Raw genomic sequence first — 17,237 nt, forward strand, 5'->3', positions numbered from 1 at the left:
GTCACACGATCCGGAGCTCGTGCGAGCATCCAGCTTTTCCTCCATGCTTTGCTTCAGCAGGAGCGAGGAGGCTCAGCATCCTCTCGCCAGCCGCCGACGGATGGAGGCGGCAGGGGCCGGGGAGGGAGGGGGCCCTCCCGACCTTTTCTGGGCGACAGCTTTGGCGGGACGGAGGCCAGTTCCTGGCGAGAGGCAGAGCTCCCGGCCGCCCAGGTGAGGCCGGCTGCGGGTGCGGGAGCCGGGGCCGGGCGCGGAGCCCGGGGCGCAGAGCGCGGCCCGCCCCGCGGGGTGCCGGGGAGGGGTGACCGCCGCGCGTCACCGCCGCCCGCGATAAATGCCCGGCGGGCCGGGAGCCGGGAGGAAGCGGCGCGGAGCTCCTGGGGGAGGCCGGCGGAGGGGGAGCAGAGGCGTGAGAGCGCTCGGCGGTACCGAGCAGTCCCCAGCCGTGCCCAGAGCGGTCTCCCCAGCTGGCCCCCCGGCCCCTACGTGGGCCCGGCGAGGAGGTGGGCGGCGGAGCGAGGAGGCGGCCGCCGCCGGAGGGGTAAGGGCGGTGGTGGCGGGGGGCGTCCGGGGGCTCCCGCAGCGCCTACCATGGGGGCGCGGGGCCGGGGCGGCGGCAGGGAAGGAGAGCCCCGCGCTGCCCCCTCGTCTCTTTTTTGTTTTCTGCCCAGCGGAATTCTCGCTTTTAAAAATCCTTTTATTATTATTATTATTATTTTATTATTATTTTTTTTCACCCTGCGTAAGGAAGGCACCGTGGCTTTCCGACCCGAATCGCGCGGTCACGTAACAGGCGGCGCTGGCATATTGCGTTCTTGGTTGTAGTGCTGCTTTTTTTTTTTTTTTTTTTTTCTTTTCAAAATGTTGTCCGCGCTTTTTCTTTGTTCGGTGAATAGAATAACCCCAGCGCCCCCCACATTTCCTTGGCAGAGTTGAATGACTCCAGTTATATTGGGTACTGCAAAATCATAAAATGAAAGCCGTAATCACAGTCATATTTTGAAATGCACCAAGAGGGGATATTTTATATCAACTTAATTGTGTTTTCATTTCGCATTTTGGCATGGAATGCAAGCCTTTTAGCATTTTTGTTTATAAATTCCAATACTGCATGGCTGCTTATCTACTGTCTAATCTTCATTGAAGTCTGGCTTCTTTTAAGTAGATAGGAAAAGCATGCTTTTTTTGTATGCAGACATTGAAATGTGCATGCCAGTGTGGTATACAAAAGCTCTTGAACAAACTGAAGTCCATATACGTGAAGATAAGTTATCTAAGCAAACAGCAGTGTGTACTGATGACTGTAAATGACATGTGGAGTTCTGGTTTCTTCCTTTAAAACAACAGTGGCAAGCTCTGTACAAGCTACAGTTTGACTTTTGTTGCTTAATAAATTCATACAGGCCAGTGCTTCAACCTCCAAATTACATTACTCTCTCTTCTGCATTTGCAGCCAACAGACCTGGAAGAAAGACTTTGTCTTGGAGCTAACTCCTGAGCATTCTGAGATCATTCATCATGAAGTATGTAGTACAGGAATGGCTCAGAGTAACTACCTTACTATTCATAGCTCAAGCAATTTCTGCAATGGTTCTTCCCAATGCCACGCTCTTAGAGGAACTTTTGGAAAAGTACATGGATGAAGATGGTGAGTGGTGGATCGCCAAGCAGAGAGGGAAAAGGGCTATCACAGACAGTGATATGCAAAGTATCTTGGATCTTCATAATAAATTACGGGGTCAGGTGTATCCACCAGCTTCCAATATGGAATATATGGTAAGAAAAAAATGATAGTGACATGCAGAAAGAAATGTTCATAGAATAGTTACTGTCATTTTATAAAGCAACAAACTTTCAGTCTTAGCTTGCTTCATTGCTCCTATAAAGTGCTTGCTCCTTTTTTTGTCTTTTTGTTTATTGTACAGGGGTGCACTGTAAGAAAAATGGCTGTTTGTGGATCCTGTCATATTCTACTGATATCAGTGGGTTTAAACTATCCTAGCTCTCCTGAATTTAACTATCAATTCTTCAGCATAAGGGACTAATTTCTAAAATTGCTTTATTCAAAATAATTGATGATGAGGTTGCCATCTGAGAAAAGTGCTGAACTATGAAGCTTCTAAATAACATGGATTCTCTCCCATGCTTCTAGGTTGGATGGAATTTCTGAGCAAAAAGAGGCTCCTGTAAACAATAAAATCCTCTATTTGAGTTGGCATGTGGTACTAGACTGGAGTCCCATATGTTCCTATATTTAGTAGATTAATAATGTAATACAGAATTTCTATTTTTTTTTCCATGTTTTGTTTTGTTACTTGTAGACTTAAATCTCCCACGTTTTTGAACTTTGATTTTATGCTATGGTTTAAGACTAACTATATCTCCTTGCTAATTAGATCAAAACAGGTCATTAGAGCTTTTAAGAAGTCCAAAGTTGTGACAAGAATAGGTGTCTTTTCTTGTTTCTGCAGGAAAAACTCAAATCTTCGTGTGTCCACAGCATGTATTTGTTTCTCTCTCCATGCATAAGAAAAATAGCATGACTATAGGCAAGGTTTTTAACACCAAGGTTTCCTAGAACTTGTAATTATAAGATCATGACAGGGGATCATATTAACACACTTCAAGATTTAAATGTCTTTCCCAGCTTGAAGCAATGTCTCTCTCAACTTGGAGATGTGAGAATGTATATGTCCTGGAGAAAACATGCTTGCTTAAATCATCAATAAAGGTAGTTTAACTGGATTTTACCTATATGAATATTATTATATTAGGCTAGAAGTTAGTACATATTATCTCCAAACAAAGGAAGGATAATATCTTAAAATCTGTTAACACTTTCAGTTACAATTGACTACACATCCTTAAACTTTATTTTTTTGTTGCGACTTTCAGACCTTTCTGTAATGTGGGTTATATTTTTGTTCCCAAAAACACAGGTTGATTTGTTTCTGATTAACTTACAAAAAAGCTCTTCAGCCTCTTTGTAAAATGAGAATAGAAGACTGTTCTGTTTTCCCATGTTAAAATATTTCCTGAGATTATAAAAAAGGGTAGTTTTAATTTATTTTTATTTTTTAGTTAATCATCTTTTCCCATTCCTAATGCCATTGTATATTTGACTGTGATATATATGTCTTAAAAAGAAGAATGTGGATGTGGTCATTGGAGTTAGATTTTATTTATTTATTAGTGGCTGTATTCTTGAAAGATTCCTTCTGCACTGCACAAAGTTTGTCCTAAATTTTGTGTTAGGGCTGTATCTGGAGCAAGCTTTTTCTTTCCATGCTCCCCAATGACTCCTGACCCAGAGTAAAAGGAAAGAGAAAATATTACCTGACTTTAATGTAGAGATATTCTTGTGGAGAAAGGGTGGAGGAATGGGGAAGCAGCAGAAGAACAGGGCAGCCACTTTCGAGAATTGGAGTCAATTGTAGCACAATTTCTGAGACAATCTGTGATTATGATAGGCAGGACTTTGGGATTTGTGAAGACAAAAGGTCTGTGACTGGCTGGCCAAAGGGATGGAGATGTGTTCAGGGGCTAAGAACACACTGCTCAAGCTATGAGAAGAACCTGGAAGCAGGCTGAGAGTCTCCTCAAAATGTTGAGGAGTCAGTAGTATGGATAGTTTGATGAACTGTTGTAGCTGGGGAAGAACTGGGACTCTTGGGACAGTGAAAAATTGGGAGTAGTAGTTTGTGGAGGGATTTTTAGAGCACAGAAATTTGGTAAGAGACCACTTGTAAAGATTAAGGCTGGGAGGGAGTGGGAATGGGGGTTATTCCTGGAGGAAGCCAGCATTGTGAGCCATGAGGATGGCTGAAGACACTCAAGCTCTGCTGCTTGAACAGAATGGTTGTTTGCACATCTACTTTATGATACAGTTTGTGATTGCATGGTCGTCTACCTTCTTTTCTAAATTAGATGTAATAAAGGAATCAGGGCTGTTTTATTGTTTAATAACTCAAAATTTCAAGTACAAAATTATAAACGGTGTGAAGTCAAAGACTAAATAACAAAGAAGCAGCAATAAGTGATAGTTCACTGAGGAAGCTTGATCTGTTTTTGTGCATTCAATTAAAAATTACCTGGAAGAGCTCATATCTGGTCGTTATCATAGTACATATATTCAAGAAATAAGCTACAAAGTCCATTTGGTCATTTCAGAACTTCTGATTCTGGCATTGAAGCTGTACAATTATTAGTGCTATTTTTGTCCATAACTGAATGTAGATAAATGCATGTCGTGACATTTAATAGAAACTTTATTTTTTATAGACATATGCTAATGTATGTACAAAGGCCACCCTTCTAGATAGAAATAAACACTCTTACATGTGATTTTACAAGGTTCTATGCCCTCTAAGTCAGTTTCATGGATGACAGAAAGACCAAACAAGCAAGTGTTAATGGAATTAAAACTGTATTTAGCTGCATTTTTTTTTTTTTTAATAAAGGATGGACATTATTTGGTATCTTTATTTTTTATTATATTAAAAAAAAAGAAAGGTTTAAGTATACCTGTACGACTTTATATTTTTTTTTTCAGTTTTATTAGGATACGTCAGATCTTATCAAATCAACTTCCAGTGTCCCAGAATAAGGAAAAAAAAATCCCTCTAAATCCCTATGTTTATTAAGCTAGATAAGTACAGTTGAAACACTTTCATCTACTTTTGGGGTGCTTTATAGTATAGAAATCCTGGCCAAAAAAAATAATCCTAGTATGGGCACAGCCCCATCATTATAAGCAGCCTTTTGTACTCATACAGCCTCTCCTTGTAAACAGAGCTAGCACTGCTTGTAGAAATTTTAGCAGTTTTATGAATCCAAGGAGGTGATCAAGGATCAAGGTTCACATGCTACGCCTGAATCTTATCTCTCTACAAGTCTCCCATATAATTTAAAATCTTCCAGTGTGCTTGGAGCTGTGAGATGGTGGGAGCTGTGTGCTCTCCTTGTACTGTTTGTTTGTTGCAACTAAGCTAACCTAACAAGCAGTTCTGGCTGAAAATGCCTCAGTCCCACTCCTTCCACTGGTCAGGTATCTGAGTTGATTATGAGATTGATTCAACTATGTGAAGAATCAGAAAACTTTTTTCCTTTTTTTTTCCCCTCTTTTGTGGTGTTAATTTTCTGCCAATGTGAGTTATGGGACTTGCACCCTATATGGCTGAATCAGATGAGTACAAGTACTGATAAAAGAAGAGGGTGGGAGTATACAGTGGATTGAGAGTGTTGAAGAGCCACACTTTTGAGTAGAACCTACTGGTCATATGCTTTGCTTGCAAAATCTGGCCATACCTTTCAGAGAACTGCAGGGCTAACACCACGTTTTGGTTTAAGTTGTGTAGAGGAGAAAAACTTTTTACACCCTATATTTTCTAACATACTTCTGCACAATATATTCAGTGAGTAGATGATACAGAGTAGAAACTGAAAAGTATAAACCATAACATGATACTCTACGTCATATAGCACACTACAGTTTTGATTTAGCTTTAGTGGTAGATATATGAGATACAAAATAGTATCTCTCTGATGATACTGGCATGCCTGCCCAAGGACTTTTGTAGTCCTTGGGCATGCCAGTGGCTTCCATTATAGTTGAGGACAGTCTGCAGCGTATTAGATCTTGATTCTGTTAAAGAAAATGTTGAATTACTGATTTTTCTGTACAGCTGTAAACCGTACAGAAACTTGAAAAAGGAAAAGGGCATGAGATTATCGTAATTCAGAGACCTAAAGTTACTAACTGCAGTAGATTTCACAGTGGATGTGCGTAATGAACAGAACATTCTCATGGTTGTCTGGCTGAACTTACCGGATGAAAAGTTCATTTTCCCAAGTATCATGGTTCTGGTGGTGGGCAGTAACAGATTCCTAGGGTAAAAGGATAAGAATAGAGCATGCAAGCAGGAAAACTTATGCTTCAAAAGCTTTCAATTTCCAGCAAACAGCAGCTTAGGGACTTTTCTAAATCTGCACTTTTTGTTTCCAGTAGTCCCAAAAAGGATTTTCTTCTATGAATCTAAATGCTTTTGAGTCCGTTTGTATTCTTTGTGTCTCTGATATCAAATTGCAGAGCTTCATAAATTATGCAATATAATACATGAATAAGTATTTTTTTTCCTTTAAACCTGTCTTTTTATTTAATACTTTTTTTTTTCCTTTGTTGTGAGAAATAATGCAAAATTAGTAGCCTTTTAGCATATTCACAGTGGTCATATCTCTTACATCTACTTTTCTTGAAAACCATTCCATCTGAAAAATCTATTTCATTTTGTTTTGCTTCTCTATCTGCTATGGTTCCACTATTTTATTTTGTACACAACATAAATTGTTAGTAATTAAGGCGTACTGTGGATTGAAATAGTTGTATGTTTTTATTTTTGTTCTTTATTTGCTTATTAATTGTGAATATTCTTCTGCTTGGCTAAGCTAAAGGTATCACTTTCATAGTGCTATTCGTGATGGTTCCAAGATCTTTTCAATATGCTATTCCAAATACGTTATTTACTATGTTATATCACATACATGTTATCACATGTATGTACAGATGGCTCTCCTGTCCTCATGGTTTCACATGCATTGACATTGAGTATTATCTACTATTTGTCTTCCTATCACTTAGTATTAATGATTCTAATCACTACTACTTTAAATCACTTAGTGATCATCTCCATCTTTTACTTTCCAATCTCCCTCTTTTTTAAACTACCATAAGTATTTAATACCATCTTGCACTTCCATGTCTTGGGCTGTAATGGAAAATGTATGTGGCAGAGGAATAACGATACATCTTTCAGGAATTTTACAAAGTGATCGCTTATTCTTCAATTTGTTTTCTGTCTTTTTATTACATTCTTCATCTCATTATAGCTTTTTTTTTTTTTTAAAGAACTTAGTGAGGAACTTCATAAAAAGGCTTAACTATACTTAGCCCGTTTTTACTTCCTGTTGACACCTTCAAAGAAGTCCAATAGATTTGAAAGGAATTCACATTATCCATATATTTATTTTCTTTATAACTTGTCCTATCAAGTCATCCCAGTAGAAGCCAGTTTCTGGTCTGCAGTTTCTCAGGATCCATTGGAAGCCTTTTAAAATATGAACACCCATATAATGGCTTTTGTTAGTGTGGTACTGAGACCATTTTAAAAAAAGAGGTTGTATGCCACACAGTAATTGAGCGATTTCATAATCAAGTTCTTCCAAATTCTTGAATGATATTGCCAGTCCTGGTGACTTGATAATGTTAATGTTATAAATTTCATTTTAACATTATCTTCTGTTAGATCATTCTTTCCTAGAACTCTTCCTTCAATGCTGTTTTTGAATTGTCAACGTTACAACTTAAATGGGAAAAAAAATTCTTGAGGTTATGATCATCAGCTTGTTATGAGAATGTATGGCAGGTCCATGCTGTACTGATGTTTATCCTGCTCTGTGCAGTTAACAAGTGCTCCTTTGTAAAGAAAGGAGTACGGAACATTGTTCTACATGGTGTGCACAAGGATTAACAGCACTTCAAAGGGAGCAGAGAGGGATGATATTTCCCTTGTGATGTTCCAGGGCACACGAGTAAAATTATACCATGCTTTTAATATTTCCCATCCCAGGCCATTGACCCAGCATGGCCTTCACTTCAGTCTCTTGGATAACTCTGGAAGAAAAGTTTGTACTAGCACTGAGAACTGAAACAAACTGCTGATGACTCATTAGTCTGACCAGAGCAATGTGCTATTGATGCTCTTCTGCTCTGAGGCTGATCTGGTGTCCCTGGCAATTTCTGTACTGTGCTTGGTCTGTCTGCTACTTCCTGGCCTCCCCTGGCAAAGACCTGAACTTTAAGGCAAAAATGGGAAATGTCATGATTTGTTGTACGCTTGCCAATAATTTTGGAGTATATAAAGCAGTACATTTTTTTCTGTGGTTAAAATCCTTCCTTGGTAAATTGATTTTAGACAGTGTTCTGTACTCTCCTGCCATCAGTCCCACCCTTACATAAATATCATAGAAGAGAGTGTTACCAAATTAGGAAATCAGTATCGTTTGTCCTTTCAAACTGTGTTGACATGGAAGGCCTTATTCTACCTTAATCAGTTAGACTAGGTTTTATTTCATTGTTAATAAATTATTACTGATTTGTGAAGTGTTAATACAACTTGAAATACTTACTTTAGACACTGTCATTATATAATTTCCTGACCACTTGGTCTTTCTAACTATACTTCTGTAAGTAGTATTTGTATATCATGGTCTAAATTTACAAAACCTTTATTTTATTTTATTTTATTTTATTTTATTTTATTTTATTTTATTTTATTTTATTTTATTTTGGAAATTTCAGTGGTGAGATTATGCCTTTAATAAATTTAAACATATTCATGAAAACTGCATTTTTTTCCATGGTTATGGTCAACACTTTAAAAATAGTCATCATTGGTTGGATAAAGTAAGTTGTTTGTTCCTTTTATTTTCATCAGCTGTACTCTGCAAACTAGGACCCACCAAGAGTAAAATTTATAAAAGCACTTTTGGTTAATGAATTTATAACACATTCTATTTTAAACCATTCTTTTGGTGTTCAGTCCTTAATTTCATATAAATATACATATTTTCCCAAACAAATTAAAAAGTTGAATAGCTCATGCAAAATCCTCATTTCATGCATATGCCTTTGCTGTACTGAAAAATGTTTAGGTTTCCAGATTGGTAGGCAGTATATTTCAACCTGGCACTTCTTGGCACCTAGCCACACTTTTAATTTTGTAATTACTGTAATTGAAGAACATCAAGCAAGGAAATTTTTCCTTATTTCATTATTTTTTAGTCGTCTTTTAACAAGGTCCTGCCAATACATGCTAGAGATGTCATTGATCATAGGAACACGCTGGCCCATCGAACTCTTGTGTGGGTATTAGATAAATATCATTCATACCATAGTGGCTGATTTCAATCCCTGTTTCAATAGGGATTGAAATTTCAGCTATTTTATGCTGCATTTAAATCATGATTTGCATAAGTCTGGATTTAGCAGTTTCTCTGCATGTATCTATCAGCTCTCAGCTGACATTTCCTGTCCATAACATACTTAGCTACAGGACTGAAATTTTCTCTGGAGTCAGTCTCGGTGCTTCAGTGCATGGAGAATTGAAATAGTATTAGGAAACCTAGAGGCCTTGTAATGAACATACAGATTTTGATGAATTTTTATGTGCTTAATGATAGTACCCTGTTAAAATTCCTGGGCATTTCTGATGAAGCCCTTACATGTCTTTGTCTAGTTTGTCTTGTCCATTTTGCCAAAAACCCTGCAGGGATGCTTGGTTAAAAACAATTCATATTCCTCTTGAGCAGAAAACCTTGGTTTGTGGAATCCTGTAAGTGGCCAGAGAACACTTCGGGTGCCAAAAACAGAGCAGCCCTTTTCAGTGTGAACCTGTCTTCTTTCCCTCTGGTTTTCCACTTTCCTCTTCCACTTCAAAGGCTGGTGGAAGTGCTTCAGCCTCTTTGCCTATGCTCAGAGTCTACTGACACTGCATCAAAGAGCACAGTGACGTTGACTTACCGTTTTATTCTCTCTGGCAATTTTAGCAAAAGATTGTGCAATGTGAAGAGGCCAAGAAAGCAAGTTGGTAAGTCCATGCTATAAATTTTATTGATGTAATGCCAACAACAACTAAGCAACTCCAAGTGAAGAAACTGAAAGTGGAAAGTACAGAAAGGCTTACTGTCTCAAAGTTTATAGGAACCTTTCCATAATAAAAATAATTAGCAACACAGAATAGATACTGTTCATCCTTTATTTTACTGTTAGAGAACTTATTCACCTCCTTTATCAAAAAAGATTATTAAATATTAATCAGTAGTAACAGAATCAGAGCTTAAATATAAAATCTAGACTGAATACAGAAAGAATCAATGAGATTATGAAAGTAACTCCATGTAGCCCTGCCATCTTCATGACCGCTGTCTGGGCATCTGCTTTAACTTAAGATTGTTTAATTGGGAAAAAAAAAGAAGATAAGAAGATATTATTCCTTACATTATGTTATTGAAAAGCTAGACATGAATTTAGCACATTATCTATTAGAAATAGTTGTCAACCTTAGATTTGACATGAACTAGAGTGACTTTAATAGAAAAGCATGACTCATTAAGACTATCTTCTGTCTGGACAACTTTTACTTTATTATGATGGCTTTTTTATGACGGAAAATAGCATTAGATCCGGAATTTTGGCTGGGTTTCAAGAAAGAATGATGCCTAATACATATTGCAGTATAGGTGAATTCCATGTTGGCTTTCTGAATGGTTAGGTACTTTTCTATAAGACATTTTTTAACTCCCTTCTGTTAGATTTTATTTAAACATTTCTAACGGTAGGGCCAAGTCATATATGATCACTGTGTGATCTCTGACAGTAAGTTCCATTCACTTCTGCTCTACTAATGTCAAATCATGGTGGTCACCTTTTAAAAGCCAACATTAATTGTGACATATTTGACATACTGCGGCTAATTTTTGTTCAAAGTCCAGGAAATTCTGTAGCATCACTAAAACTGCTGCATGAAAGCAATCAGTTACAGCTAGTTTATGGTGGTAATGAGTACTAGGATTTGAGGTAAGGAGCTGTGCTGTGGTCAATTTATAATTAGCTATACATATTTATGAATACTACTTGTAATGAATATGTGTAATTCATATGTTGACAATGGACAAAATGCAGAAGTCAAGATCAGTTTGCACATTGCTATTGCTTCTTTTCCATTCATGTCAGAATATAGAAGTGAATAGATGATTTTTAGTCATCTTCTAATAGAAAGTCTTTATGTACTGCATTTAAAAAGTAGCCAAGTAAATGCAGTGTGTCAGAACACCCTGGAAACCTGAATATTCCAGCAAGTTTTTTTTTAACGCACTTAAGAGTACACACAGAATTAAATGTGATTAGTCATGTCTGCTCATTCCTATTCCTGGTTTTTACTTTTTGAACACAAAAAGCTCAAACACATGAAACTGTAGTAGAGATACTTCTAAATATTAGTGTAATTTATTCAGCATTCAGGAACAATATTTTGGGCCTCATACTGCTTTCCTGTTTCCAGGCAAAAGCCGCAGTTTTCCTGCTTTTTACTCTTTTCCAAAAGAGTAGCTGAAACCTCAAGGTCTATTCAGGGATCTCTGCCCAGTTTAAAGCTCTATAAACTCTAGTCAACCACATGGTAGAATATCAGGTTCTCACAATTTTATTTCTAGATACTCTATCTTCCTATAACAGAAAATGGATGCCTTTCTTTCTAGTGGGAAGTTTAATTTACTTATCCCTTTCCTTGTGTTTAGGGGAACTTGCTAGAATGGTTGTTTTTGTATTTTCAAGGAGAATTGTCAATACTCTTGAGCTTTTGTGCTCACTCTGTGTACTGTAAGCTAACATGGAGTTTGGTATTTTCAAACTCAAATGACTGAAGGTGAGCATCTCAGTTGTGTGCTAGTAAGTGACTTTTCAGATGTGTTGAAAAGTCATTAGTTTCTACAGACTTCCCTCAGAAGCCTAAGTATGGATGAAAATGCCTCACCTAAGCTTAACTGAAAGTGAAGCTAAAGAACTGCCAATGCCTGCCAAGAAGAGATCATATCAAATCAAATATCAAGTGTTTTTTTTGACCCAGTAATTAATGAGCGTAGTGTACTGGGGGAAGTAGTAGGTGTCATATTTTTGACTCTGGAATGGTTTTAACACCCTCCACCTGGTATTTTAATGAGTTGAAAGTGACAGAAGCTCACAGTTAAACTGGCAGAGGATCAAAAGCTTTAAGCCTATCCTCTTTCTGTTAAGCATGTAGGTTATGACTTGGACGAGCAAATAATACATTAATCAGGGCATGCGTTGGAATTGGTGTAGAGAGCACAATCAAACTGTAAGAACTTGATAAGCAATGGTAATGGCCTAGAATTAACATGATAAAGTGCAGTAAATTTAACTGCAAGATATAGAGTAAGTAGGAAATTGAACAGGTGGAATACAAAGAGTAATATGTAGAGGTAACACTACAGTAAAAAGATGCATGAGTTGCTCTTAGTTAAAAAATATTATGAAGCAAGAACTTGTGAAAGAAGGTGACTTCTTTGCGTGAAACTGGTGAGACCTTGTCTGAGGTGTGGTGCCCACTTTTGGTCATTTTTTTTAGGAATGGTCTAGTCACTCCAGAGTGAAAGAAAGAGATTAATGGGACTGATTATAAACTCATGTGTGATTCATGATGAGGACTGAGGGAGTGAAATAGCTGAATTTGTTTAATCTGGGAACTAAATAAAGGTTGATACAGGAAAGTGATTTTTTTTTTTTAAATCATCTATCATTGCAAGGAAGGAGGTTTACATTGCATACCAAGAAAATTGTCTTTACTCTCACAGTCATAAAACTCCAGAAGAAGAATAAAATAAAAATTATTCTGAAACTACCATTATTACTTCTAATAATAATAATAAAAGTGGATAATATGCATATATTATACTCTGGCTCAGTGGAAGAGCAGTTAACATCAGTCTCTTGAAGTCATTTTCAGATGTAGCTTTTTGTTATTCTGTGCTGGTACCATGCAGCTGATTTCTAGTTCTTAACTGTATTTCTGGTTTGTTTGCTCATGGTATTTCTTAATCAATATTTCATCTTTTTTTTTTTTTTAAATTTTTTTTCTTTCCCTTCTCACTAGTCTTAAAGAATACAGTGCATTCTATCTTCTATCAAAAAATAAATAAATACCCATACTGTACTGTGGTATTTACTTTAGTACTCTCTCCCTATATTTAGAGTGTATATAGCAATGAGGTATTTATACTATGCCATGGTAAATGTTTACTTTCAGTGGTGCCCACTGTACTTACTTTTCCATCTTTACTAAGCTTAAATTTTAGCTCTTTTTTTCTTTCCATACAGTCCCATTCTATATGATTTCCCCCCCCCGTTTTCCTATATCCATGAATATCTCTCCAATTAAAATGTTACTTTTTATTATTTTTATTAGTTTATATTATATGTATATATGTTATTATTATTAATATTAGTTTTTATTGTCTGGTGTAGATGTCTGCATCTGTGTCCTGGTTTCAGTTAGCACAGAATTAATTTTCTTCCTAGTAGCTGGTGGAATGCTGTGTTTTGGCTTAGAATGAGAAGAGTGCTGATAACACCCCGATGCTTTAATTGTTGCAGAGCAGTGCTTATACTAAGCCAAGGACATCTCAGCCTTTGCTCTGTCCTGCCAACGGGCAGGCTGGGGGGTGCAGTAAGAGCTGGGAGGGGACAGACCCAGGACAGGTGACCCAAACTAGCCAAAGGGGTATTCCATACCATCTGACGTCATGCTAAACAATATATAGGGGTGGCTAGCCGGGGGGAGGGGGCCGGACTGCTCGGGGTTAGGCTGGGCATCGGTCAGCGGGTGGTGAGCAATTGCATTGTGCATCACTTGTTTGTACATACTATTATTACTTTCGTATTATCACCATTGTATCATCATTATTATTATTGTTATTATTATTTTGTTATTTTTTTTTTTTTCCTGTCTTATTAAACTGTCTTTATCTCAACTCACGGGCTTCACTTTCCATTTCTCTCCCCCGTCCCAGAGAGGGAGGGGGGAGGGTGAGCGAACGGCTGCGTGGTGTTTAGCTGCCGGTCGGGTTAAACCACGACAATCTGAGATGGTCTCCTTTGTCAAGGGTACTAGTCAAGGGAAATGAGAATTTCCAACACACAACTCATCTCAATTAAAGGTGTGTAGCTAAAGTTATCTGCCTCTGTAGATGCTTACTTGTTTATGTAACTGCAAAGGTAACTTAGGTAATTAGCTCCGATGTAGGTATCAGCTTTGAGGCCGTTTAAATTCAAGAGAGGTTAATCCCAGCCAATGTGATTAGTTTGGCTGTTGATAAATTGTACTTTAAGCTGTGATATCCTTCCTCACTGAAACAGCTTTTCCACAAGCAGAGCATTGGTTTCAGTTTACATGCTACGTGGACACCGTGTTGACACAGGTTGAATAACACAATTTGTAGTCCAATCTGTAAAGTTAATCCGTCAGTTGTGGTTTATTTTAAGGTGATATGTTGTAAACCAGGAGAATTCAGAAAATCTGTATTTGCATGCAACATGCCTGCTGCAAAGCCTTTAACTTTCTGGGGAAGGAGAGTCAGCAGCTGGAGTCACTAACTGCTGTCATCATTTAGTTTAATCTACCACCCTGGTTTTACCCTCAGTTAGCCTAGCATAAGTTTTGTGAAGCTCTGGTAGTGCTATTGATACTGTAGGTTTTAACAAGATGCTGACAAAAGCAAGGCTTGTGTTAGTGGGTGTTGTGGTACAATATGAGCAGGAATGCAGAGCAAGAGAATTGGTGCTGAGTACCATTCATGTTCTCTGCATTTCAGGGGTCATTTTGAGATAGGTCTTACCTGTTTGTATGGACTGAACTCCCATTAACAACTGCAAAGCATTAGATGTGCTCTTGGAACATAACTCCTGGCATTTTGTCTAGAAGGAAACCAATTTGTACTTTAGCAGTGCTTTGTGATATACAGTAAGTGTAAATGTCATGTACAATAATAGTTTTGCATCAAATCTCTTTCCTGATCTAGATTAAAATGCTGCTGTAGAAAAACCCTAAGTCAGACTGAGCTCTGTCATGGTGTATGTGATGGTATGGCAGTCTAAAAAAACAGTGTAATTTCCTGACTTAATGGAAGGGAATATTTTAGGTAGCAAATCTATGTGAATGCTAAGAGATGCAGCAGAAATTGTATAAATAATCATGATGCTCAGATGATACATAAGTTGTCTTCCAAAGCTGAAACAGGAAGACAGTAAAATAAACAAGCCAACTGAGATCGTGGGACCGAAGTATGTAGAGCTAAGTGTTTTTTCCTCTTACTTGAAAAGTTGACTCTTGCCAATGCCTCTGCTGTCCATACTAGCTCACATATGTTTGCAATAGCAGTTTTAATGTATGAGTACACTGATTTGGATAGCAGAAGCATCTGAGCAATAGACCATGCCATCTTGTCAGTGGTAGACTATTCGGAATAGATAATGAAATCAAGTCTAGAGTACCACTGAACTTTCAGCTCAGGGTTTTTGTATGTGGATGAATTATACTGTGAGAGGACTATGCTTCACAGGAGTGATACCTGAAAAGTTAATATAGACCTTCTCTGTCACACAGGAGGATACAAGAGTAAAAGGGAAGTAGTTATGCTGGTAACTTTCTGCAGAGAAACATGTTCTTTTGGATGACTAAAAGCTATTTTCCAGCATTTGAAATCTCCTGAGTGTGTGTATCTAATTAGAAGAAAAAAATTTATTGTAAGGAGGTGAATTACTTGTGAACTTAATCATGTCGGTATGACTAGGGGGTTTTAGGAAGAGTAAATTTGGCAAGGTTAAAAGCTAAAAGATAGTATTTTGATTAAGTTTCAAACAAGCACTTGCTTGAATAGCAGCAAAATGCCTGTTTTGTTGTTGTTATTTTTCTCATATACTTCTGAATTTTGCACTTTCTTCTATCAACAACTGAAGCACACTGAATACATCTAACATTATGATCAGCATCACTGTCCAACCACTCAGAACACTGCCAAATACTTCAGTTTATTCAGTGAAACGCAGACATGCTGTCATGAACAACCTAAACTTAATCAATCTACTATGCCACCAAAAAAAAAAAAAGATAAAAATAGCATGATTTGTTTCTGTAGAGGAAGTGCTAGATTCATGGATGTGTTCATCACTTGGATCTAGATCAATAGGCAGTAATTTTTTGTCCAAAATGGGAGGAAGAATGAGGAAGGAACATCATCCTTTGCCTTCATAAGAAATGGCATGTCCGATGTTGGTTGTAACTGCAGTCCTCAGGAATACGTGTACTGAGTATTCCAGCATAACAGTACACAAGACCCTTTGGCTGTTAACTCTATGTTCACAGAGCAAATGTAGATTTGTGGTAGTACCATCATCTCAAGATGAATTTAAATAGTATTTCTTTAATGATATAGTTCATCCTAAAATAGATGTGGGCAAAAATGGAAGAAAAAATTCAAAGAGATGAAACATTAGATACAGCCTGTAATATAAGATAAATATTTATCTAGTTTAGGTTGTAAACTTGTGAGGTTGTGAACTTGCAAAACTGATACATGACTTGTAAAAGACATGTACGTGACTTGCTAAAATTGATGAAGTCTAAGTCTGCAGGACTGTAACATGTTAATTTGTTAGATTCAGATAGTTTTCTGTGAAAGTTCTAATTAAGAACGATTCAATGCCTACATATACTACAACAATGGGGTAAGATAATGGGATCTAGTTTTCACAGACTGAATTTTCATGTGTCAAAAAATGATCACTTATTATATCCTGGAGTTCTGGTGCACAATACTTATGTATGCAGAATGCTAGAAAGCACTAGAAAAAAAAAACACAAACGTGCCATCTTGAAAATTGTAATTTTCAAAATTTTTATCCTGAGAAAAATGTAGTTTATGGGCCAGAATACTGTATTTGTTGTGATAACCCTAGATTCAATAACATCATAAAAGGAGCTATGTCACTGATGAGACTGTACCACAAAATGGCACAGCATAAGCTGTTGTCTTGGACTTTAATATGTATTGTTTTACATCTTGTCCTCGTAAGTATAAGGCAGATAAATGCAACATATATTTCTAAAGTTAGATGTTCCTCCAGAGAGTCATCACGCAGCACTTGCAGGGCAAGCAGGCGATCAGGCCCAGTCAGCATGGGTTTATGAAAGGCAGATCCTGCTTGATGAACCTGATCTCCTTCTATGACAAAGTGACGTGCTGGGTGGATGAGGGAAAGGCTGTGGATGTGGTCTACTTTGACTTCAGCAAGGCTTTTGACACCGTCTCCCACAGCATTCTCCTCAAGAAACTGGCTGCTCTTGGCTTGGACTAGTGCATGCTTCGTTGGGTTAGAAACTGGCTAGATAGCCGGGCCCAAAGAGTCGTGGTGAATGGAGCCAAGTCCAGTTGGAGGCCAGTCACTAGTGGCATCCCCCAGGGCTCGGTGCTGGGGCCGGTCCTCTTTAATATCTTCATTGATGATCTGGACGAGGGCATTGAGTGCACCCTCAGTAAGTTTGCAGATGACACCAAGTTAGGTGCGTGTGTCGATCTGCTTGAGGGTAGGAAAGCTCTGCAGGAAGATC

At 37.9% G+C, this 17,237-nt stretch overlaps 1 protein-coding gene across 2 annotated transcripts in view; it reads left to right on the forward strand.

Moving 5' to 3' along the window:
* The first annotated feature begins 311 nt into the window (after positions 1–311).
* The window catches only part of CRISPLD1 (cysteine rich secretory protein LCCL domain containing 1), a 43,607-nt gene continuing 26,681 nt past the window's right edge, over positions 312–17,237 (forward strand). Inside the window, exons 1-2 of one of the 2 annotated variants that reach the window (XM_084511036.1) lie at positions 312–541; positions 1,454–1,776. In XM_084511036.1, the coding sequence (XP_084367162.1) occupies positions 1,519–1,776 (258 nt within the window). In that variant the 5' untranslated portion in view covers positions 312–541; positions 1,454–1,518. Of the gene's footprint in view, positions 542–1,453; positions 1,777–17,237 lie in introns of those variants that run through there. The other variant, XM_084511037.1, reaches the window with a different exon arrangement.

Source organism: Aythya ferina (assembly GCF_964211825.1).
Source record: "Aythya ferina genome assembly, chromosome: 2".
Classification (NCBI taxonomy): Eukaryota; Metazoa; Chordata; class Aves; order Anseriformes; family Anatidae; genus Aythya; species Aythya ferina.